Here is a 24,415-nt window from a genome sequence, read left to right on the forward strand (position 1 = left end):
ACCCTCAGACGGTTCTCCTACTTTGGGAGGTCTTCGGGAAGGCAGAAGTAGATCTCTTCGCCTCAGAAGACAATCGTCACTGCCCAATCTTCTTTTCAAAGAACAGGGATGCGTTGGCCCACGACTGGCCCAGCCTTCCCCTTTATGCGTTTCCTCCGGTCTCGATGCTCCCTCAGGTCATCGAACGGATCAGAGACACGAAATGCGCAGTGCTCCTGATAGCTCCTCTCTGGCGAACCCAATCTTGGTTCCCGGAGCTGATAGGGCTGTCTGTGACAGACCCTTGGCCAATCCCAGTGAGGCGCGACCTCCTGGCTCAGGCCAACAGGACTTTATGGCATCCTCGTCCCGATTTGTGGGCCCTACACGCTTGGCCACTCAACGGGTACCCCAGGACCTCCCAGAGGGCGTCCTGAACACGATCAGGGAGGCTAGAGCTCCGTCTACCAGACGCCTCTACCACCATAAATGGTCAGTGTTTTCCAGCTGGTGTTTAGCTCGAAACCTCGACCCACACACTTGTGAAGTACCAAGAGTGCTATCCTTTCTCCAGGAGATGCTGGATGCGGGTCGTTCCCCCTCCACTCTCAAGGTATACGTAGCAGCCATTGCTGCACAGCATGTATCGGAAGCCGGAGCCTCCTTAGGAAAATGCGACCTTATAGTTCGCTTCCTTAAGGGCGCCAGAAGGCTTAACCCGCCTCGGCCGCCATCTGTCCCAGCATGGGACCTTTCTTTGGTTCTGCGGGCTCTTAAGGGACCTCCCTTTGAACCACTTCAGTCAGCCGACCTAAAACCTCTCTCCCTGAAAACCGCCCTGCTGTTGGCACTGGCGTCAGTCAAGAGAGTAAGTGACTTACAGGCGCTCTCTACTAGCGCTTCCTGTCTGGAATTCGGCCCCAATGACTCTAAGGTCATCCTTAGGCCAAGACATGGATATATTCCTAAGGTGCTCTCAACTCCGTTCAGAGCCCAGGTTATTTCTCTGTCAGCTCTTCCCACTTCAGAAGAGTTCAGTGATGTTCTCACACTCTGCCCTGTCAGAGTTTTGAGAATTTATTTAGAGCGTTCAGCCTCTTTCAGACAGTCTGAACAGCTTTTTGTTTGTTTCGGGGGCCGAACCAAAGGTCTTCCCGTCACGAAGCTCACGCTGTCCAGATGGATAGTGGATGCCATTGCTCTGGCCTACACCTCACTGGGCCTTACATGTCCCATAGGTGTTAGAGCTCACTCCACGAGAGGCGTCGCCTCCTCGTGGGCCTGGTCGAGTGGTGTTCCTATCGAAGACATTTGTGCGGCGGCCGGATGGTCCGTCCCGTCCACATTTGTGAGATTTTACAACCTGGAAGTTCCTGCTCTGCAGGCACGAGTTCTCTCTATCTAAGCTCTGGCTCTGCGGACCCAGGCTGGTTTTGACATTCTTTCTGTCACACTTGTGCGACGACCGGCTAGTCTGTTTCGTCCACATTTGGAAACGTTACAACCCAAAAGTCCCTGCTCCGCAGGTACGAATTCTCTCTAGCTAGGCCCTGGCTCTATGGATCCAGACTAGTTATGAAAATGTCTATGCAGGACGTTATGCGCTATATAACGTATGCGGCGGCCGGCTGGTCCGTTCCGTCCACATCTTAGACCTTTATGGTACCTGCCTTATAGGCATGAGTAGTCTCTATCTAACGCTGGCTCTGTGGACCCAGACTAGTTTTTGACTCAGACACTGGTTGTCATCTTGAGTTGTGGGATTCTTAAGACTGGCCCTTGGCCCAGCTTTTATCTGTTTGGATATCTAAGGGCCCGAAGATTCGGTCTCTTTATCCTAGGCTATTCTGTACTTCCTGGAGCTCTCGGTGAGTCAGATTGGCCAAAGACGACAAGCACGGCGTTTTAAATAGTGTTCCCACAGCGTTTTCAACGCAGTACGAGAGAACGTTCTCGTAAGGGAACGTACTTGGTTACTTACGTAACCTCGGTTCCCTTAGAGATAAGGGAACGAGTACTGCGTTGCCTTGCCGTGCTATTGTCTCTTATGGCAGGTGTCTTTTCGCTTCAGTCGATTTAAACCTGTCAAATGGCGGATTCTCTGTGTATTTATACTCTTCTGTCACGTGCAGTTTCGCGCGCTTGACTCTGGCAGAGTGCCAAGCGCCCCGATTGGCTCGCGCTCCTCTGCTGTTGCGCCATTGGTTCGTGCAGTTGCTTTGCACAAGCCAATCAGCACGCTCACGCGAGCTTCTAGCTCTCGCATGTGCTGCAGCAATGCGTTTTAAAATAAAGGCTTCAATATTCTCGAGAAAAGGAGTTTTCCCACAGCGTTTTCAACGCAGTACTCGTTCCCTTATCTCTAAGGGAACCGAGGTTACGTAAGTAACCAAGTACGTTTTACTGAAGCATAACTGTCAGTAGATCCTGATTTCTCCAGTATATAAAAACTACTTATGTTTGATATAATCTTTTTCATTTAACAGAGTTGTTCATTATTACACACAACACATACACTGAACTTCTAAAAACAAAAAGACAAGTGTCAGTACTCAATGTCAAACGCTGAGTGCCCACATCATGAGCACAAGCGCTTCTCTTCAGCACAATGGTAACCACAACATTCAGTAACAGAAACTCCTCTAAATGTCCAACATAACTGAACATTTAACATTAACATAAACTACAACATCTTTCCCTTTACTGAAAAACACATAAAATAACACTTAATCCATAAATTTACTCCACTAATGCAGTCCCTTGCAAAGCATGCTGGGAACTACAGATCCACTGCCCAGGGCTGCGGTTCCCAAAAGCATCGTAAGCCTAAGTTGATCATAGAACATTTGCCACCAATGGCCTCTACGATCAAACTTAGCTCACAATGCTCTTAAAAATGTGGACTGTGTGGACGCAGAGCGTTTTGAAACGATGCACTTTTTTTATGGACTTCAAAACAGAAACATCCATTCATTGCCATTATAAATCTTGGAAGAGCCAGGACATTTTTTAACATAACTTCGATTTGGTGCCACTATACTTTCGAAATAATTAGTATTTAAAAATAATTAGTATTTAAAAAATAATATCTTTAACACACATAAAATGTAAAAAATATTCCAAGCTACAACACAAGCATAAATGCATTAACACCAGATATGAGGTCAAGGCAAACAGGTTTCAAACAGCAACAACTTTTGTGCATAAGTCTGCTTTAAGAAGTTTACTTTACATAGTTTCATCATTAAAAATTCTTCTTTCTGAGGAGAATTCATCAGGGCTGGATTGGGCCAAAAACTCAGCCCATGTTTCCCTATTAATATTTTGCTGGGGTAAGGGCCTTTAATTTAGATAAATAAATAAGTAAATTACTGAATAAATAAATGACAGAAAGAAATAATAATAAGATATTTTTGAACATACTGAATAATTAGCAGTTACAGTTTATTAGAAATGAAGATATCGACACAGAAGAAAAAAGCTTCATCCTGAAAATTGACCAAAGTTCTTGCATAGAGTTTAACAAAAAATCATGACACAGGCAAAAAACAAACTCCTCATTACCATGTTTTTTTAGGCCTTTGTTTTGGTTATTTTCTATGAGTTTGCAGAGATGGTCCGTAATTGACCGTTGTTCTTTGTGTAGCATAAATTGTAAAATAAAATATATATATTTTCAGAGGACACAGCCTTATATTAGAAGAGGGCAGGAAGTTATGCCTGTTGTTGTGGTATCTTTTTTTTTTTTTTTGATTAGAAACCTTTTAATTAATATTTTTAATATTTAATTTACTGTTTGTTACAAAAACACCATAATCACACAAATCCACTTACCAAAGTCCACTGACCGAAACATAATATCTGTGTGAATGCATGTTTGTGTTTATTTTTGTAGTGTACATTGTTTTGACTTTGTCATAATTATTGATCCATTGATGTCTTCAACAGGTAGAGCAGCTCACTGATGAGCAGAAAAATGGTATGGCATAGTAATACTATACGGCATTTGGTCTCAGACTGGCCAAAAATGTTATGTTATATGTTTTAAAATGCCTCTAGATTATATATATATATATTTTTTTTTACTACCTACAGTGCTGTAAAAAAAAAGTACAACAGTGTAAAATAACAATGAAAATAGAAACAGCCCGTTTAAAGTCCCCCCACACTATTTAAATTAGATTTGAGATTTGGACATTAATTTGGCCACCCCAAGTCACTCCTTTGTAGTTTTGATGGTTTTGGGTCAATATGTCAAAAGGCCCACTTACGCTTGAGCTTTAATTTTAACAAATGTCCTCATGGTGTCCTCAAGCACTCTTTGGTATCTACATTATTTTTAACATAAGAACGGGCCATTTGTAACTTGAATGTGCGAGGCTTCCAGTGTTTTCCATGTTCACTTATTTTATCTGTACACAAACACTGTTATGCTGCATGATATTGCAAACTGATAATTGTTATCAAATTGTTTTAATTATCATTTTTAATAAAAACACTGGTTTGTAGCACAAATAGTTCCCTTTCAGTCGCTCACGTTCGACGTAACGACGTAATTGGGATCACTTCAGGGAGCCCTATCAACTTCGAGTGTCTACAGAACTAGCCAATGAACGTTGGCGTGCGTGAATCGCGTCACGCGCCCCGCCCCGCCGTGCGGGTATAAACAGGAAGCGGGCGCACGCACACATTGTCTTTCACTTCGGAGCCGAGTTTCTATGAGACTTTTTGTCTATCAGAATCAGCCTTTGAAGACTTCAAAAAGAGGATCATCTCTCTGTTCCTGTGTTGGTGTGACGGCGCGATCAGCGGTGGCCGCGAGCATTGCAGCTCTCAACTGCTGTTTCACAGCACTGTGTTTGTGTTTGTGTGTGTGTGTGTGTCGGTTCGGTGGGCGTTTCCTCTGTGTGTGCATTCACACTGCGGCTACCCCTGGGTGCCTCAACACAAAAGAGAGTTTTCTAAATCCTTTTTTATTTTTACTAAAAGAGCAACACAAGCGTGACCCTGCGTCTTTTTCAAGATGTCATTCCGCTTGTGCGTTTCTGGATGCCGTCGTTCCCTGGCGCCAGCAGATGGCCACAGCAGTTGCCTCTCGTGTTTGGGCATTCAACACGCTGAGGCAGCTTTTGTGGATAGTTCATGTTCCCATTGCGGGAATATGACTATCGCAGCGCTTAGATCGAGACTCGCTTACCTCAAGGGAGGTGCAGTCCCCTCGCCTATGCCCCGATCTAGTGTCTATTCTGCCCCGCAGAATAGACCTACTTCAGTGCATGACCAGGGTGATCTGAGGATTACCGTGAGGGCTTCCCCGTCGAGTCATCCTCCGCGGGCCCCTCACGCCTCACAAGCGCTGTCGCCATTGGGGCCCCTTAGTGAACGTCTTGGTCCTTCTCCGGAATGGCCAACCGTTTCCTTTGGGGCTCCAGCTGACGATCAGATGTCGATCGCAGCATCGGAGGGGGAGCTGTCCTCTGGAAATGACGACTCGGCTGCGTTGCCCCCCTCGGGGTGTGTAGCGTTGTCCGAGCCAGATCCAGAATGGACTGCTATGCTTTCCCGGGCCGCCGAGAAGGTTGGCTTGCGTGGAATCCTCCACCACGTCCCGAACCTTCTCGGTTGGACGATTGGTTTCTCGGGGCGGGCCGTGCTGGTTCTCAGTGCGCCGCCCCGGTACCTTTCTTTCCGGAAGTGCATGAGGAGCTTTCTAGGACGTGGAAGGCACCGTATAGTGCCCGAAGCCGTTCTAGTGGCTCCTCACCCCTCGCCACCCTCGACGGCGGGGCAGCTAAGGGGTATGTGGATATCCCCCCAGTGGAGCGGGCCGTCGCGATGCAGCTGTGTCCGGCGTCCGCTTCCTCTTGGCGGGGTAATCCACGCCTCCCGTCCAAGGCCTGTAAGTTTTCGTCCGGTCTAACGGCGAAGGCTTACAAGGCCTGTGGACAGGCTGCTTCCGCCCTCCATGCCATGGCGCTCTTGCAGGTCCACCAGGCCCAGGCGCTCATGGACATGAACGAGGGTGGTTCTGACCCAGAGCTCCTCCGGGAACTCCGTGTGGCAACCGACCTCGCCCTCCGGGCGACGAAGGAAACCGCACGTTCAGTTGGTCAGGCGATGTCCACCTTGGTGGTCCAGGAGCGCCACCTTTGGCTCAACCTGGCGGATATGAGGGACACCGATAAATATCGGTTCCTGGATGCCCCTCTTTCCCAGGTTGGGTTGTTCGGCGACGCGGTCGAGAGCTTTGCCCAACAGTTCTCGGCCGCACAGAAGCAGACGGAGGCCATCCGGCACATCCTGCCCCGGCGGACCGCTGCTGCTCCCACCCGTCCGCCGGCCGCAGACCCTCCGTCTGCTCGTCGCCGCGGTCGGCCTTCTGCGGCGTCCTCCGCTCCCGCTAAGCCCCAGCAGCAGCAGCAACCATCCAGGCCTCAGCGCGGAGCAAGCCGTAGGAAGCCGACCCCGCCCGTCCAGGCCGCTGCCAAACCAGGAGGCAAGCGACGGTGCAAACGACCCTCAGACGGGCGGCCCGGAGGTGGATCAAGTTGCTCTTCAGGAGATGGCGAAGGCGCCACTCCTTCCCCCGGTGGAGGGCCGGGCGGAGAATCTTTTGTTTCCTTTTCTTTTTGTTCCGCCACTGACCCACGGGTCAGTGGTACCCACATTTTCAAAAAAAGAGCAATTTCTGAAACCTCTGGGCCCCAAGAGGGCGCGCTTGGCAGTCGACGACGCCGCCATGCCTTGTCACTCCCCAGCCCCTCTTTCATCGCCAGCAGGCAGCAGTGGCTGTGTCCTGGACGCACTGACGCCTCCGCACACCCGCTCTGCCCCTCGACGGAAGCAGGTATGTGTTGCACCACACACTCAGACCCCACTTCGGGCCGCTGTGCCGTCCGAGTCGGGTCCCTGCATTCCGCCGCGCTGCCCCACCCCGGGTACGTCTGTGGTGCCGTTAGTCCCGCTTGCTCGGTCTCTGGGAGCCTGGTTAACGCTTCCCAGCCCGTCTCGCTGGCTCATCCGTACCGTCAGACTCGGCTATGCGATTCAGTTCGCCCGGCGCCCCCCTGCTTTCAGGAGCATTCTGTTCACCCGTGTTCTGGCGGACAATGCCCCGGTGCTCAGGGCGGAGATTGCAGTCCTACTGGCGAAGGACGCGATCGAGCCGGTCCCTCCAGCCGATATGAAGACCGGCTTCTACAGCCCGTACTTCATTGTACCCAAGAAAGGTGGTGGGTTACGACCAATCTTGGACCTGCGCGTCCTGAACCGGTCCCTTCACAGGCTACCGTTCAAGATGCTTACGCAGAAACGCATTTTCAAATGCATCCGTCCCCAAGATTGGTTTGCAGCGATCGACCTGAAGGACGCGTACTTTCATGTCTCGATTCTCCCTCGACACAGACCGTTTCTCCGCTTTGCGTTCAAGGGACGGGCATATCAGTACAAGGTCTTACCCTTCGGGCTGGCCCTGTCGCCCCGCGTCTTCACGAAAGTCGCGGAGGCGGCCATTGCTCCCATGTGCGAGCGTGGTGTTCGCATCCTCAACTACCTCGACGACTGGCTTATTCTGGCCCAGTCGAGAGAGCAGTTGTGCGAACACAGGGACATGGTGCTCAGTCACCTCAGCCACCTAGGGCTTCGGGTCAACTGGGAAAAGAGCAAACTCACCCCCGGGCAGAGGATCTCTTTTCTCGGTATGGAGTTGGACTCGATCAGCATCACAGCGCGCCTCACCGAGGCCCGTGTCCAGTCAGTGTTGAACTGCGTGAGCACGCTCAGACGCAGAACAGCGGCACCACTGAAACTGTTTCAGAGGCTCCTGGGGAATATGGCATCTGCAGCCGCGGTTACGCCGCTCGGATTGGCTCCAACACTGGCTCCACGATCGAGTCCCGAGATGGGCGTGGCAGAGCGGCTCGTGCCGGGTCCAAGTGACCCCGCACTGTCGCCAAACTCTCAGCTTGTGGTCGGACCCTTCGTTCCTGCGGGCAGGTGTTCCCCTGGAACAAGTGTCCAGGCACTCTGTGGTCTCCACGGATGCCTCTACCACCGGCTGGGGGGCCACGTACAACGGGCATGCAGCTTCAGGCCTGTGGACGGGGCCTCAACTGCATTGGCACATCAACTGCCTCGAGTTGTTAGCAGTACGTCTTGCACTGAGCCGTTTCAAAACGCTGCTTCTAGGCAAGCACGTACTGGTCCGTACGGACAGCACTGCGACCGTTGCGTACATCAACCGCCAAGGTGGTCTACGTTCCCGCCGCATGTCACAACTCGCCCGCCATCTCCTCCTCTGGAGTCAGAAGCATCTGAGGTCGCTTCGTGCCATTTACATTCCGGGCCTGCTCAACCGTGCAGCCGACGAGCTCTCACGGCAGCAGGTGCTACCGGGAGAATGGCGACTCCATCCCCAGGTGGTCCAGCTGATTTTCAGGCGCTTCGGGACCGCTCAGGTAGATCTGTTTGCCGCCCCGGACACGTCTCATTGCCAGTTGTTCTATTCTCTGACCGAGGGGACCCTCGGCACGGATGCTCTGGCACACAGCTGGCCCCGGGGCCTTCGCAAGTATGCGTTTCCCCCAGTGAGCCTTCTTGCACAGACCTTGTGCAAAGTCAGGGAGGACGAGGAGCAGGTCTTGTTAGTTGCGCCGTATTGGCCCAACCGGACCTGGTTCCCGGAACTAGTGCTCCTCGCGACAGCCCCTCCCTGGCCCATTCCTCTGAGAGAAGACCTGCTCTCTCAGAGACGGGGCACCTTATGGCACCCGCGTCCAGACCTCTGGAAACTCCATGTCTGGTCCCTGGACGGGACGCGGAGGTTCTAGGTGACCTACCCCCTGCGGTAGTTGACCCCTCTACGAGGCGCCTCTATGCGTTGAAGTGGAACCTGTTCGTTGACTGGTGCTCCTCTCACGAGGAGAACCCCCGATCTTGCTCGATCAGAGCCGTGCTTTCCTTCCTGCAAGAAGGGCTGGAGCGAAGGCTGTCTCCCTCCACCCTTAAAGTGTATGTTGCCGCTATTGCCGCACATCACGATGCTGTTGATGGTAAGTCTTTGGGAAAGCATGACCTGATCGTCAGGTTCCTGAGGGGAGCGAGGAGACTGAATCCTCCTCGCCCACTCTCTATACCCTCTTGGGACTTGTCTCTGGTCCTTTCGGCACTTCAGAGACCACCCTTTGAGCCTCTGCAATCAGCTGAGTTAAAAATTCTGTCCTGTAAGACAGTACTCCTGGTTGCATTGGCCTCTATCAAGAGGGTAGGGGACCTGCATGCATTTTCGGTCGACGAATCGTGCCTAGAATTCGGCCCGGATAACTCTCACGTCATCCTGAGACCCCGGCCCGGATACGTGCCCAAGGTTCCTACCACTCCCTTCCGGGACCAGGTAGTGAACCTGCAAGCGCTGCCTTCGGAGGAGGCAGACCCAGCCCTGGCTTTTCTCTGTCCCGTTCGCGCTCTGCGTCTGTACGTGGACAGAACGCAAAGCCTCAGGACCTCAGATCAGCTCTTCGTCTGTTACGGAGGCCAGCAGAAAGGGAAGGCTGTCTCCAAGCAGAGGATGGCCCACTGGATAGTGGATGCCATCGCCTTGGCTTACGAAGCCCAAGGCGTGCCCTGCCCGCCTGGGTTGAAAGCCCACTCCACTAGGAGTGTCGCTTCTTCCTGGGCGCTGGCTCACGGCGCCTCGCTGACAGACATCTGTAGAGCTGCGGGCTGGGCGACACCTAACACGTTCGCTAGGTTTTATAGCTTACGTGTTGAGCCGGTTTCTTCCTGTGTGCTCGCTTCTACTAGCCGGTAACACCGAAGTTCCCGCTCTAGTGTCGGCTTGCTGCGCCACTCCCTTCCTAGGAACGGATACGTGCGCTTTTTACTCCAGTCGAGTTCCCCATTGGCGAACCCTGTGAGTTCCTCCGCACCCCTTCGGCAGTCGGACGTTGCGGAGCGTCCGACGCCAGGCCTAGTGCTCGTATGCTTGTGTAACTTGTGCTAGGCTGGGTTCCATATGTGGTGATCCCTGCGGCGATCCCATATGTGTATTCTTCCACGACCAGTTCCCTGCGGTGAGCCCGTGTCTTCCCTTGGCAGAGTCTGCTCTGCCGTCACTGTCCGGTGTGTCTCCCCCTTCGGGTGGAGCCACCCCAGTGACATTCCATATGTCGCACTGCCCCTTCGGCCAGTCCATATGTGTATTCTCCACATGTTACCTCCCTTCGGGCAGGATGTGGCTCCGCAGCGTTCTTTCCCCTGGAGAGGTACGCTTTCCCAGTGTTATCCAAGAGTTCCGCTGTGTGGGGTATAATGGAACAGCAGTTGAACTCCCTCTACGCAGATCTTCCGCCCCAGCAGTTGGGGGTCTGAGAGTCTTGCGTAGGGCGCTGGATGTGGCAGCAACCGTGGCGTTTTCCATGGGATCCCAATTACGTCGTCACGTCGACGTTACGTCGAACGTGAGCGACTGAAAGGGAACGTCTCGGTTACTGATGTAACCCTCGTTCCCTGAAGGAGGGAACGGGAGACGTAACGTCCCGTCGCCACCGTTGCTGACCATCGCTGCATGGCCGTCACAAATCTCGGCTCCTCAGCGAAAAACAATGTGTGCGTGCGCCCGCTTCCTGTTTATACCCGCGCGGCGGGGCGCGTGACGCGATTCACGCACGCCAACGTTCATTGGCTCGTTCTGTAGACACTCGAAGTTGATAGGGCTCCCTGAAGTGATCCCAATTACGTCGTCACGTCGACGTTACGTCTCCCGTTCCCTCCTTCAGGGAACGAGGGTTACATCAGTAACCGAGACGTTTTGCTGTATACTGCATTTTGTTATTCTTCTAGTTATTTAACTATAGCAGCTTATGAATTGGAAGTTGCCCACATTCACAGAAAATCTTACTTCCACATTGTAAAATAAGATGGATAATGTGGAATTCATAGTTTACATTATGATAGCAAGTTTGCCTGGCCCTATGGCAGCAAAATACCCACAAATAATTATTATATACTGGTGGTGATTCAAAGTTGGTATGAGGTTCTTGAAATGCATGTCACCAGATTCAAATGGTCTGATCGAAGACATTTTCAGGCATTGCATGAAGTATGGCAAAGTGACACAACCGGGTTACATACATAACCTCAGACATTCCCTTTCAAATGGAACTCAACACTTCAACACAATGTTGATGCTATGGGAACGTTAATACCCACGTCGCCATACTGAAGTCATGCCTGACCAATCAGGTTGTGAAGTATGCAAAAGCACAAACCCTTTAGTCCAAGAATGATTACCCAAAAGAGACGAACCTGGGGAAAACCAACTCCATAATAAATATAAGTGAACGTGTATGGAAAGGGCTAGCCTGCCACAGCACAAACACATAAAAGTATAATATTTCTTCAAGAAGGTAAAAGTGAAGCATACTTGCGCGCCTCAAAGGAATGAGAACTGATACAGAAGAATTAACCCAAAAGGAGAGAGGACCAGCCTGCCACAGCACACTTTAGCTAGTGCCTTAGAAGTATTGACACTCCTATTAGAGTGAGCCCTGATACCTCAAATCAGCTGGACCGCCTGGGGGTGGAGTCTCCACTCTCCCGGGAGTGTGAGCTGTCGTGAGAGCGTTAGCTGCACGATTGAGATCGCCCGGCATATGAATGGCACAAAGCAACTGGAGTCGCTTCTGACTCCAGAAGAGGAGATGACAGGCAAGTTGCGACATGCATCGGGAACGTAGACCACCTTGACAGTTGATGTACGCAACGGTTGATGTGTTGTCCGTACGGACCGGTATATGCTTGTCACACAGCAATGGCAGAAACTGAACCGCAACTGCACGCTTCACCTGAGAGATGTCCTCGTACCCTTTGGCCGAGGAGTGGAGAAGGCTCCAGAGTGGCTTTGGGCAGAAAAAGGTGCTTTTCACGACTTTGTTACCTTCTCGTGCACCTCTGGGAAGAAGGGCACCAGAGCGGGGCGCTGTTGCTCAGTGGACCCCACCCCTGGGTACCAATCATCCAGCCTTGAGGGTGGAGCAGCAAAGTTTCTCAGGAAGATGATCACCGCTGACGCACTGTCACACCAACACAGGAACACTTCTGGGTTCTGAAGTCCACACGTGTTAGATGAAAACAGAGCTGAATCAACGTAGAAACGCTCGGCTCCGAAGCAAAAACTTGCTGAATGTGTCTCTGATCATTTCCTATACCCGCAGCAGGCTCTCAGGCGCGATCCCAATTTGGCAGTCACTAACGTAACTCGTAGTGACTGACTGAATAGGAACATCTGCCAAAGTCTCCAAAGCAGACCCACAACTGATCAGATTTACCTTACAAGGCTGAATGGTCAACTTAAATCCTCAGCGCCCTGACTGGACTCAAAAGATTAAGCTTTTCTTGCTCCTCTGATTCAAATGGCGGGGGAGAAAAAGCAAGAAGAATGACCGAAAACAGTTAAAAACTTCACCTTATTAATGTAATCCGGCCTCAGGTGTAATATGACCTTAACCAGTTCAGAGGCGAAGTGTAGGCAGGATGGGACAACTGATGAGGCTTGCACATCTCTCACCCTTTTTAGTGAAATTAATGCTAATAACAGAGCCACCTTGAGAGTCAGAAACCTCTCATATGCTGAGTCCAAAGGCTCAAATGGAGGCTCTGATAATCTTTCCAAGACTATGTAAAGATCCCAGGAAGGAACTAATGGTCTGCAGGTAGACTTCAGCCGTCTAGAACCATGAAGAAAGCAAGATATCAGGGGATGCCTCCCCACAGTTACTCCATCTATGTGGTTGTGGCAAGCAGATATAGCGCCCACATATTCTTTAAGTTAAGCAGGGGATAAATCTGAAAAGCCATCCGAAACACGCTCCTGTAAAAGCTCCAGAACTGAACCAACCAGGCAGCATACTGGGTATGTGTGGTGCCTTGTGCACCAAGACTCAAAGAGACACCACTTCATGGTATAAAGTTTTCTAGTGGAAAGAGCTCTAACATTCATTCTAGTATCCCTGTATGGGGGTCGAATCCCATACCAACCCCAAAAAGGTTGTCCTCGGACTAGGAAAAAGGATGCTTTTCTTTATGTTCAACCTCAACTCGATGCCAAATCACCAGGTCCTTTGACTTGGGGAGTATGAGCCAATCGTCAATATAACTGAGAACATGGACGCTGAGGAGCCAGAGCTGCATCCATGCACTTTGTGAATGTGTGAGGTGATAAAGCTAGGACGATACTGGTACACATTAGGGATGTAACCATTCACTCAATTCACGATGCAATACGATTCACAATACTGGTTTTGCAATGTGATTTTCTCACGTTATTTTTACAAATTAAGATTTAAGACAAAAAGTGTCCTTTTGTATATCTCAGACAAAATGCTGCACAATTCTTTATTAAATTTAAATATATTTTATGTAATAATAACAACACTAATTTGACATTTTAAAACAATTGCCAAAAAAGTCAGAGGAATTGCACAAATAAAAAGACTATAAAATTTAAGTACAACAGTGACAGGGGTTTCACATTGTTATAAAGGCAAGATTTGAATATTATTTTATTAATTATTTTAATTTGCATCATTACACTTGCAAGAGTTAGAAAAACAGAACACATTTAGAAAAAATTGCCATAATAATCAACCAATTATTGAAATCCATGTAGACATTTAAAAGAAAGAGATACAACACCTGGTTCTGCAACAGCAAAGATTTCTCTGGAATACATCCTCGTGCTGCTGGTCTTTCTCTTGGTGAGCACTGGAGCTTCTCAGTCTCACTGTGGTGATTATTAGTCTTCAGAATGTCAAAATGCCGCCACACCTCTGATTTAAATGAGTCAATGTCAACATCTACATGCTTGCCGTCGCCATGTTTGCTTCTGTTTGAAGGTGCGTGCACACTGGCGCAGAGCAGAGAGAGCATTTCAATTCATTCCTATAGAAGTTGAGCTTCCAGCTCACGCGTGCTCACAAACTCAACTTCCCTAGGAATGAACTGAAAACACTTGCTGCTATCGTTCCTGTAAAGCAAGTAAACAGTAAACGCCTCTGCTGTTTAAAATGTGTATCGCGATTAGTTTAACATCTCAACCGACTTGAATCGTCACATATTTGTATCGATTTTCAACCTGCTTGGAGTGAATCGTTACATCCCTAGTACACTTCGCCCCCGAAACCAAAAGCAATACCAGTCTGAACTCCGCCGATTGCTTTTTGGCCGTCTGGAACCTGTCGACAACAGCATTGACTGTGTCTCTGAACAGGCCTGATAGCGAAACCATTTTACGCTGATGCCAAACAGGTGCTGCTACGTCGCAACCATAGCAGCCATTGCACAGTCAACAGAGCAACCGTCTGCTTAGGGGCACGGAGGACATGGTCTGTGGCCTGCCAGTGTTCCCTGACTGCCTTAAAAGTCAATAGCCTCACCGGAGTCCAGGTCGTTGTCACGCTTTAGGCTGCGTGAGGCACGTCGAGGCAGACTCAGAAGACAGGATGAAGTGACAACAGGAATTTAATATAAACAGAAACGTACCAAAACTACAACAGTGTTGACGAGAACCAACAGAGAACAATTAGAAACTTAAATACACAGAAGAAAATGGGAAGACAAGGTGACAACAGCTGAACATGGTGAGTAATGATGATGATCGCTGGCATGTGCGGGTAATGGTGAAGTTAGTGCAGGTGTGAGCCGGGGAGGATGATGGGACATGTAGTGAAGACGGTGACTAACAGGTGACCATGACAGTCGTTAAGCAGGTCAGCCTGGTACACCTGCAGAATAGACATAGTTTGCAGGAATGCACCAGCCTGACCCTCTTTACCTACAAGGCTGGATGTAATTCTGCAATGTCTCGTGGGTAGTGTGGGTTTCTTTAGGGTTGAGGCCAAGACAGTAGACAAACTTTTTGTTTCTTTTTTTGAACTCCTAACACAGAGAACAAGACTTCTCACACACATGCAAACAGTGGCTTGCTGAAGACAAAGAAGCTGGTGACGTGCATTTCAGGCATCTATTTATGGTCTCAGCTGATGCTACATCACCTGACCACACTTTTGACCAATCAAGATCGGTGTTTCCCACCGAAAACAAAAACTGGCTGAATTTAACACCCATGCCCAACTAATAAAAAACAATAACAGCATTATTTATAGCCTCCCTGCTAAAATAATTCAGCAATGCTGGTCACCAGCATAAGTTACATGTATGTTTTGCATGCTGGGACCAGCATGGGATGCTGGTTTGCTGGTCCCCAGGGGAAGCAGGAGTGCCTGTGGACCAGCAACACCAGCTTGAGAACAGCATGACTATGCTGGTCCACCAGCTAGACCAGCACTATTCCAGGTCTAGCCAGAATAAACCAGCCAGGACCAACATGGAATTAATGCTGGTTTATGCTAGGTTTTTCAGCAGGGCTATATGCAATAAAGATTTACTAAACTGACATTAATTAACAATATCATTAAGTTGTTCATGACAGAGACACTATAATGTACACAAAACCTTAACTGACTGCTTAAGTTCTGTGGTTATGTTTTGTAGAGTTCCGCGCAGCATTTGATATTTTCATTCAGGATGCTGAAGATGGCTGTATTAGCACTAAGGAGCTCGGAAAGGTAATGAGGATGCTGGGCCAGAACCCCACACCGGAAGAACTCCAGGAGATGATTGACGAGGTGGATGAGGATGGTAAAGTCTAGAACAATCCAGAATAAGTAACATTCCAGAAACCTGTAATGTCAACAAGTGTTTTAGTCAAGTCCACCTAGACCGAGACCAAGTCAAGACCAAGACCAGTGTGTGTTGTGACCAAGAAAAGACCAAGACATTGTGGGGTTGAGACCAAGGCAGGGCAAGACCGAGTCAAGACTAAGACCAGACCAGGTCTCCTCAAATTCCTCTAAAAAATCCCCATTTACTGCTTGAGAGATGTCTTAATACAGTTAGAAAAATAAGACAATCTATAGAGCCGTTACCAATTAAATGAAATCTCTAACAACAAAATTCATCTTTGCACTGCAGAGATGGCACAGAAGCTACAATTCCAACTATGATAAATAATGTTGAGATTAATGTTTTAAAAATAACATTGTTTATTGAACGTTTATATAAAATCAATATCACGTTTGCCTGTGTGCTCATTTTTGTGAAAACAATTCTCTTGTTCATGTACAGAGATACGTGTATAATTTAAGGTAACAGAGATTGTTTTGGCTTTATAGCAGTTCTTTAATAAAGTTATTTTCCAGCTAAAGTTAGTTTTGATTGATTTGCTTCCGTCACAACGATCATTTGTTATTAAATTAGGGGCCGCTAAGACGACACCATTCTCTCTCCACAGACTTTAAACGCGAACCTGTGAGAAACGCTGATGGCGTTCACATGCGCATTTAGAATTGGATCTATAGTTATGTGCGTTTGAATATATGTACGCAGGTTTGGAATTCCCTACAAACCAAGCCTAAACAAAATACTTGTCTTTCCTTATAAATTTTGATAAAGAATTTTATTTTATTTTGGCACTTCGGACTAGGAATGCGAAATGAATTTTCCCGACAATGCCTTATCTGTAGAGTGGTAAAGGGATCCTCCATAGGGAGAGACTAGTTGGCACTTCAGGACTGCGTTGTCATTGGGTCCAGGCGAAGGTCCTTCGTCAGATCTGTATACGGCCTGGATCCGGCAGGCTGGGGGAAAACCTCGGGATAAACACAGACACTAAAATTAGCGTAGATGCCATTCTTCTCATAATGTAACGAGTACATCAGGATTTATGGGAAGTGTTCCCGGTTCCGGCTGACCTAATCTATGCAGCCTAACATTAAATTATAGAAGTCTATAATGTATTATGTGAATGCTAGGTCAAAGAGATGTGTCTTTAATCTGGCTTTGAACTGACAGAGTGTGTCTGCTTCCCGGACAATGTTAGGAAGACTGTTCCAAAGTTTTGGTGCTAAATAGGAGAAGGATCTACCGCCAGCAGTCGATTTTGATAATCTAGGTATTATTAACTGGCTGGAATTTTGAGATCGTAATAGATGTGAAGGACTATAATGCGTTAAGAGCTCGCTCAAGTACTGCGGAGCTAAACCATTTAGTGCTTTGTAAGTAATCAGCAATATTTTAAAATTTATGCGATGTTTAATAAGCAGCCAATGCAGTGTTTACAGAACCGGGCTAATATGGTCATACTTCCTGGTTCTGGTAAGAACTCGCGCTGCTGCGTTTTGGACCAGCTGTAGTTTGTTTATTAAAGGCACAATATGTAACTTTTTTGCTTTAAAAATAGCAAAAATAACTATATCTATGTTATATTTTTTTAGTTGTGTACTTACATTATTCCGACTGTTTCCAACAACTTTCAAACCAGGAGAAATTTGTAATTTAATTCGAGAAACGTCCAGTTTCTTTATTTCCGTTTTGTCGCTGTCAATGGCATCATATCCGCGTTGTCCCTGGCTTCCGCTCGTACTGCCATAGCAACCAGAGCCCTCTGATAGTAGCCAAAGTGACTGACGCGGACAACTTTGCAGTTCGCAATGTCTATCTGCACGCTGTTGTTGTTTCGTTCAAACATAATGGACCATGGCAAGCAGACTTTGGATAAAAAAGGAGAACTAAAACGAGAATCAATATCAGTGCGGTGTTTTCGAGATGCCTAGAGCTCCCATAGACAGTATACTGTATAAACGAGAGCTCCACGTCCGAGACTTCGACCGCTCCTACATGTGCTTTATTAAACAGATGAGCACATTTACATAAAACTAATCAATGTTATATAGTTCAACAATGATAACATGTCAGAATATGATTTGTATGTTATTCTAATGTTGATCAAGCTTACTGCTAGTCTCATACAGACAAACTAAAACATACATTTAAACACATTCAAATGCAGTTTAGTGTGATAGTGTAATGTTAGACCAAGTGAAACAGCGCTGCGTTACCTCACAAGTTTAATTTGTCTAATAAACTGACCTGTGAGTAGTAATTCTGCGTGTAGTTCGGTAGAATGAAATGTCCATATTCCTTTTATATCCGCGGGACTCGCGTCACGTGTGGAGCTGATAGCTGTCTCTTAGCAATCCCGAACTGCTTCATATCACAGTCATGATAAAAGCATCGATGTATTCAGTCATCCATAAACATTATTAGATCGGTCGGCTTGACGTTGACGACAAGATCCATAATTCTTAGCAAATGTTGCGTCATCAATCTACGCCTTTGTTATTGTAAATAGGTTAGCGACCCCTAGTGGCGAAAAATGCCATACTGTCCGTTTAAGCGTGCAGGGCAACCACCCAGTAGAGCATTACAATAATCTAGCCTTGAGGTCATGAACGCATGAACTAATTGTTCCGCACTTGTCAATGAGAGCATATTTTTAAGATGGAAAAATGCAGTTTTACAGATACTAGACACATGACTTTCAAATGAAAGATTGGTACTAAAGAGCACACCCAGGTTCCTAACCGACGACGAAGACATAACAGAGCAGCCATCGAGTGTTAGACAGTATTCTAGGTTATTACGTGAGGACGTTTTTTGTCCAATAATTAGAATCTCATTTTTTTCTGAATTTAGAAGTAGGAAATTACAAATCATCCATTTTTTTATATCAGCTATGGATTCTGTTAATTTTGTGAATTGATAAGTTTCGTTAGGTTTTGAAGAAATATACAGCTGAGTATCGTCAGCATAACAGTGGAAGCTAATTCCATGTTTCCTAATGATATCTCCTAATGGTAGCATGTACAGAGTGAACAGCAGCGGTCCTAGTACTGAGCCTTGTGGTACGCCATACTTAACTTGTGATCGATGAGACATCTCTTCATTTACTGCTACAAACTGATAACGGTCAGATAAGTATGATTTAAACCATGCTAGTGCGATTCCACTAATGCCAACATAATGTTCGAGTCTATTTAAAAGAACGTTGTGGTCAATGGTGTCAAAAGCAGCACTAAGATCGAGTAACACTATTAGAGAGATACAACCACGATCGGATGATAAGAGCAAATCATTTTTGACTCTAACAAGAGCCGTCTCGGTACTATGGTATGGTTGAAAAATAAGCAGATCTAGCAGCTTTTAAAGCCTCTCTGTAAGTAATCGAGCTCTCCTTCCATGAAATGCGAAATACCTCTAGTTTTGTTTTCTTCCAGTTGCGTTCCATTTTTCTGGCTGCTCTCTTAAGGGCCCGAGTGTGCTCATTGTTGGACTATTTTCTTTAATCTTCTTTAAGCACAACGAAGCAACTGTGTCTAAAGTGCTAGAAAAGAGAGAGTTAAAAGTTTCTGTTGCAATATCAAGTTCTTCTAAGCTATCTGGGATGCTGAGATGGTGAAACTGATCAGGTAGATTATTAATAAAGCAATCTTTAGTGGCAGAAGTGATAGTTCTAACATATTTGAAACATGGAGTCGGCTTTGCAGCCTTGGCTAAATGAAGTTTACACGAGACTAGATAATGATCTGAGATGTCATCGCTCTGCTGCAGAATTTCAACGGCATCAACATCTATTCCGTGTGATAATATTAGATCTAGAGTATGATTACGACGATGAGTAGGTCCTGACACGTGTTGTCTAACTCCAATAGAGTTTACAATGTCTTTAAATGCCAATCCCAATGCATCTTTTTCATTATCGATGTGTATATTAAAATCACCAACAATTAGTACTTAATCTGCAGTCAATATTAATTCTGATAGAAAGTCCGCAAATTCTTTGATAAAGTCTGTATGGTGCCCTGGTGGCCTGTATACAGTAGCCAGCATAAATCTCAAGCGTGATTTATCGTTTATGCTATATATTTTTACATTAAGCAGCAACACTTCAAAATAATTATATTTAAAACTTGATTTCTTAGTGGTTTTGAAAATATTACTATAAATTACAGCAACACCACCCCCTTTGCGTTTCAGACGAGGCTCATGTTTATAACAGTAATCTTGCGGGGTGGACTCATTTAAAGTAATGTAATCGTTTGGTTTTAGCCAGGTTGACATTATCAAGTATGTCCTTCACAAGTATGTCCTTCACAAAACACACCTATTCTATGTGATGTAACTTAGTCTAGTATGTTAGACTAGTGCACTTGCGCTAGTGCATGTTTTCACTGCGTGATTTAGTTCAATAAATTGCATTTATAATGCCCTCAATATTTAAGAGAATGGGAAAAAATACCTCTGTATGTGTCATGTACTGCTCCAAGACAAGGAGCAATGCGACGCTTCAGGGGGCCAGGGAGGCGCCGGTTGCTCAGGTGCAGAGGTGGCCATCTTGTCCGAAGACACCGGCGTAGAGTCGGCCATCTTGTCCCAAGACAAAGGTGTAGCTGCTTCCATCTTTTCCGAAGACACAGGCATAGAAGCTGTCATCTTGTCCGAAGACACAGGCCTAGAAGCGGCTATCTTGTCTGAAGACACTGGCATAGAGTAGACCATCTTGTCTGAAGACAAAGGGGTAGTTGCTTCCATCTTGTCCGAAGACACAGGCATAGAAGCTGGCATCTTGTCAGAGGACACCGGCGTAGACACAGGCGTAGAGGTGGCCATTCTATCCGAAGACACAGACGTGGAGGCGGCCATCTTGTCCGAAGACACAGGCATGGAGGTGGCCATCTTGTCTAAAGACACAGGCGAGGAGGCGGCCATCTTGTCCGAAGACACAGGCGTGGAGGCGGCCATCTTGTCCAAAGACACAGGCGTGGGGGCGGCCATCTTGTGCAAGGACTCTGGTGCGGTGGCGACCATCTTTGCTGAGGGGTCACAGGATGTGTGTGCTTCCCACATACACAAAAAAGCCGTGGCCATGAGGATCAGCGCTGTATCATCTGGAGCTGACTTAGGCACAGCGGCCATCTTTGTTCGAGGACTCTGGAAGGGCGACCTTGACGCAAAGAAGCTCAGGCTCGGGCATGCTGGTGACTATGGTGGGCCAAGCTCCATGGCCACTGGATCTTGGAGTGTGATGCCCCTCCCCAAAAAAACGTTTAGGGGACATGTCCTCCTCAACTTCCACTAAACAGAAAAGCATAATGTATTGTTCTAGAATAAGTTTGTTCTGTCCTCTAGGCATAAGCGATCTTATAGGCTCAGCTAAGCCATGACAATACAAGTCCTTAAAAACAGCATCTTTCCAGTTTAACAGGTTTGTGAGAGCACAGAACTGTTCAGTGTAGACCTCTATAGTAGAGGTACCTTGATGTAGAAACAAAATTTCCTCTGCTGGATCCATGTAAGACGAAGTCTTCAGTCACGCACTGCTCTGAGAGAAGAAGGTTGAGGATCCAAATGCAGTACTTATTTTGAAAGGGTAATCCAAAGATGTAATCCAAATGCCAAACAGGCAGAGAATCAAAGTGACCAGGACACAGGAGAAACATGATACAAACACGCTCAGAGATGCAGTCTAAAGAACTAACAAGACTTCGCAGGGAATGAATGTGAAAACCAGGCTTATATGGGGTGAGCTAAACAAGGTAATGACATACAGGTGAATATGATCATGGCTGATTAGTCTGGGCAAAAGATTATGGGAAATGTAGTTTGTGGATGTGTGGTAATAGTCCGGGTTGGAGTGCCCTCTGATGGTTATCCCGGGCACTCTCACTGGTGATCGTTACAGTATGTCTTTCATATTTATATCAATTAATATACAGTACATAATCAATATTACACAAATTTATATTCAGCACGATTAAAATTGTGATATTGATTTTATACAACAGTTCAATAAACAATAAGGTAATATTAAGTGACTTACATTTTAGACTCAGTATTGCCTGTTTTTGCGCCATTTCACCAACGAAAATAGTTCCAAACAAAGACACAGGACTGTTCTGCATTTTGCTTTGAACCAAATTATTCAAGTCCGCGTGAACCGGAAGTTGCAAACGACTTTTCTCCAGTGTTGTGACGTATTTCCCAGTGAAACGGAATATTGAACAGAGGGCAGGGTTTTACTCTAGCACTCCTCCTCTCCATCTCTGCTCATAACAGACTAACGGTTTGAGGGGAGTGGTTAAGCATTTCCCAAACCAAGCCGTCACGTCATCAGGGAAGGTCCTCCAATGCAGAGGGGAGGGGCATTTTCAGATTTTGATTAAAGATTACGAAGCCAAAAAAAATTTTTGTGTGGATTGACTTGCATGGATGAATTGTTCACCACAAAACGATCAATTTAGGCAAACAAAGTAAATATGGTCAATTTTGATTTCATGTGGACTTTAATTCCTGAATGAATCAGCAGTTTAAATGAATCGGTTGAAACTCAATGGGCCCTATTTTAACGATCTGAAACGCAAGTGTCGAAGCGAAAAGCGCAAGTAACTTTGTGGGCGGGTCTTGGCGCTGTTGCTATTTTCCCGGCGGGATAAATGACTCTTGCGCCAGGCGCAAATCTAAAATGGGTTGGTCTGAAGAGCTTCATTATTCATAGGTGTGGTTTGGGCGTAACGTGAAATAAACCAATCAGAGCGTCATCTCACATTCCCTTTAAGAGCAGACGCCTTTTTCTAAAGCGGATCCCTATTATAACGGCGGATTTTCCAGGCACGCGCGCCAGGAGCGGTTCACAGCCGAGGAGAGCAACGCTCTCGTCACGGCCGTAAAAGAGAGAGAAGTGACATTGGGGATGGAGAAACACACCCAAATTAACTTCGGTTAAAAAGGCGTATGATAATTTGGGTAAATGTGTAAGCTAGATGTATGCTTTTATAATAAATTGTCTATCTATCTATCTATCTATCTATCTATCTATCTATCTATCTATCTATCTATCTATCGTAATAATGTATGATTTGCAAAAATGAAAACTCCTGCTTCTGTGTAGATGAGAGAATCAAAGTGTATGCGCGTTGTGCACACGCTACATTGATCATGGCCAAGCATGCGGCCTTAAAATAGCATATGAATAACATGCGCAACGCGCCACTGACTTTAAACTATTTTTTCCTGGTTAGTGGCGCAATTGTTTTCTAAACCTGCAAAATAGCATGAAGGAACGATTGCGCTGGAACACGCCTCCTTTTTTGCACTGAACCGCCCAGGGAGCGCAAGTTCATTCCCTAGTTTAGCGACGTGCTTCTGTGGAGGGAAAAGCGTGCTTTGCGCGGGTGCAAAATAGGAATGATACATGCGTCGGTGTACAAAGTCAATTGCGCTGGGTGCAAGATAGGGCCCAATGACTCACTCATTAACCGTGACTTGCTGCCACCTATTGGCGGTTTTAATTTAACAATTAAAGCACCTTTTCATTTTTTCAATTATTTCTAATCTCAATATTCAACGTTTTATGTTTAAAACTTTAAAACATTATTTCTGCGTATGTAACTGCAGGTTAAATGCATACATGTCCCTCTGATCTGCATTAAACAAAGAAACAAAAATTGCTGATTTCATTTGATTGTTAACAGCCCTATTGTGTCTTATTATTCTAATAGAATTTGATTTAATGTAAGAATTTGACAAAACAAATTAATTAGGTAAAAATGGCTTTATAAAGGGAAAAAAATGCCCATAAAAGGTAAAAATCATTTTAATCTTTATTGGAAAAGTTGATTTCTGTCACTGCTGCAAATTGACTACCATATAGATTATGTAGAATATCAAAAACGTTAGGAGTCAGCTGTCCACAGCAGTCCTAAACCTGCAAGGTACCAGCACAATAAAATCACTCAGCAAAATATTGTCTAATTGTCGTTATTGATAAAATCCCAGAAAATATCGAGACACTGTATACTTTTTTGTCAATATCGCACACCCCTAATCCCTTGTTTATATCTGACCTGGCACAACATCTGTTTCTGACCTGGCATCATAATCAGTAACATTTCTAATTTGATTTATTTTGTTACTGTTTTTGCCAGGTCAGAAATAAAAATATAAAATATTGCATTTGTTGCAGGAAGTTTACATCCAATCACAGTAAAGATGTTAACAAATAAATTGGCCAATACACTTTAAATTTAGTGAGATCCCCACTGTTGTGGTCTTGATCTGTCTTGAAATAAAATCGTGAGTCCTCTTAGTCTGAGATAGAGACAAGAGCAAGTGTAAATGCAGTCGAGAACAAGACAAGACCAAAACCTTCAAGAAATGCTCAAAAATGAGGTACAGTAACACTAATCTCAACTAAAATACACTATATAGGAGATTGTAGCAATCTCCTATATCTTAAAGGAAATAGCAAGGCGACTCTGACTTTTAACCAAGTTACAATGATAAATCTTCATAAAAGCCTACAATCTGTTTGGAGTCTCAGAGGTTTTGATATTATAGTCCAACTTTCTCCATTCAAGGAATAGGTCCCCAAAAATGAAGATTCTGTCTTCATATACTCAGGACATAAGTGTAAAAGTAATCTGTACAACTAGCAAGTAGGGATGGGCACATCAATACTGCAGTATCGATATAGATACCTTTA

The 24,415-nt window shown here is 46.2% G+C and overlaps 1 protein-coding gene across 1 annotated transcript in view; it reads left to right on the plus strand.

The window, feature by feature from the left end:
* Positions 1–24,415, plus strand: part of tnnc1a (troponin C type 1a (slow)) — a 56,075-nt gene that overhangs the window by 26,208 nt on the left and 5,452 nt on the right. Inside the window, exons 3-4 of the mRNA XM_081386768.1 lie at positions 3,928–3,958; positions 15,529–15,675. Of these exons, the coding sequence (XP_081242894.1) occupies positions 3,928–3,958; positions 15,529–15,675 (178 nt within the window). The remainder of the gene's footprint in view (positions 1–3,927; positions 3,959–15,528; positions 15,676–24,415) is intronic.

The sequence above is a fragment of the Scardinius erythrophthalmus genome (genome assembly GCF_964197995.2).
Source record: "Scardinius erythrophthalmus genome assembly, chromosome: 15".
NCBI classification, from domain to species: domain Eukaryota; kingdom Metazoa; phylum Chordata; class Actinopteri; order Cypriniformes; family Leuciscidae; genus Scardinius; species Scardinius erythrophthalmus.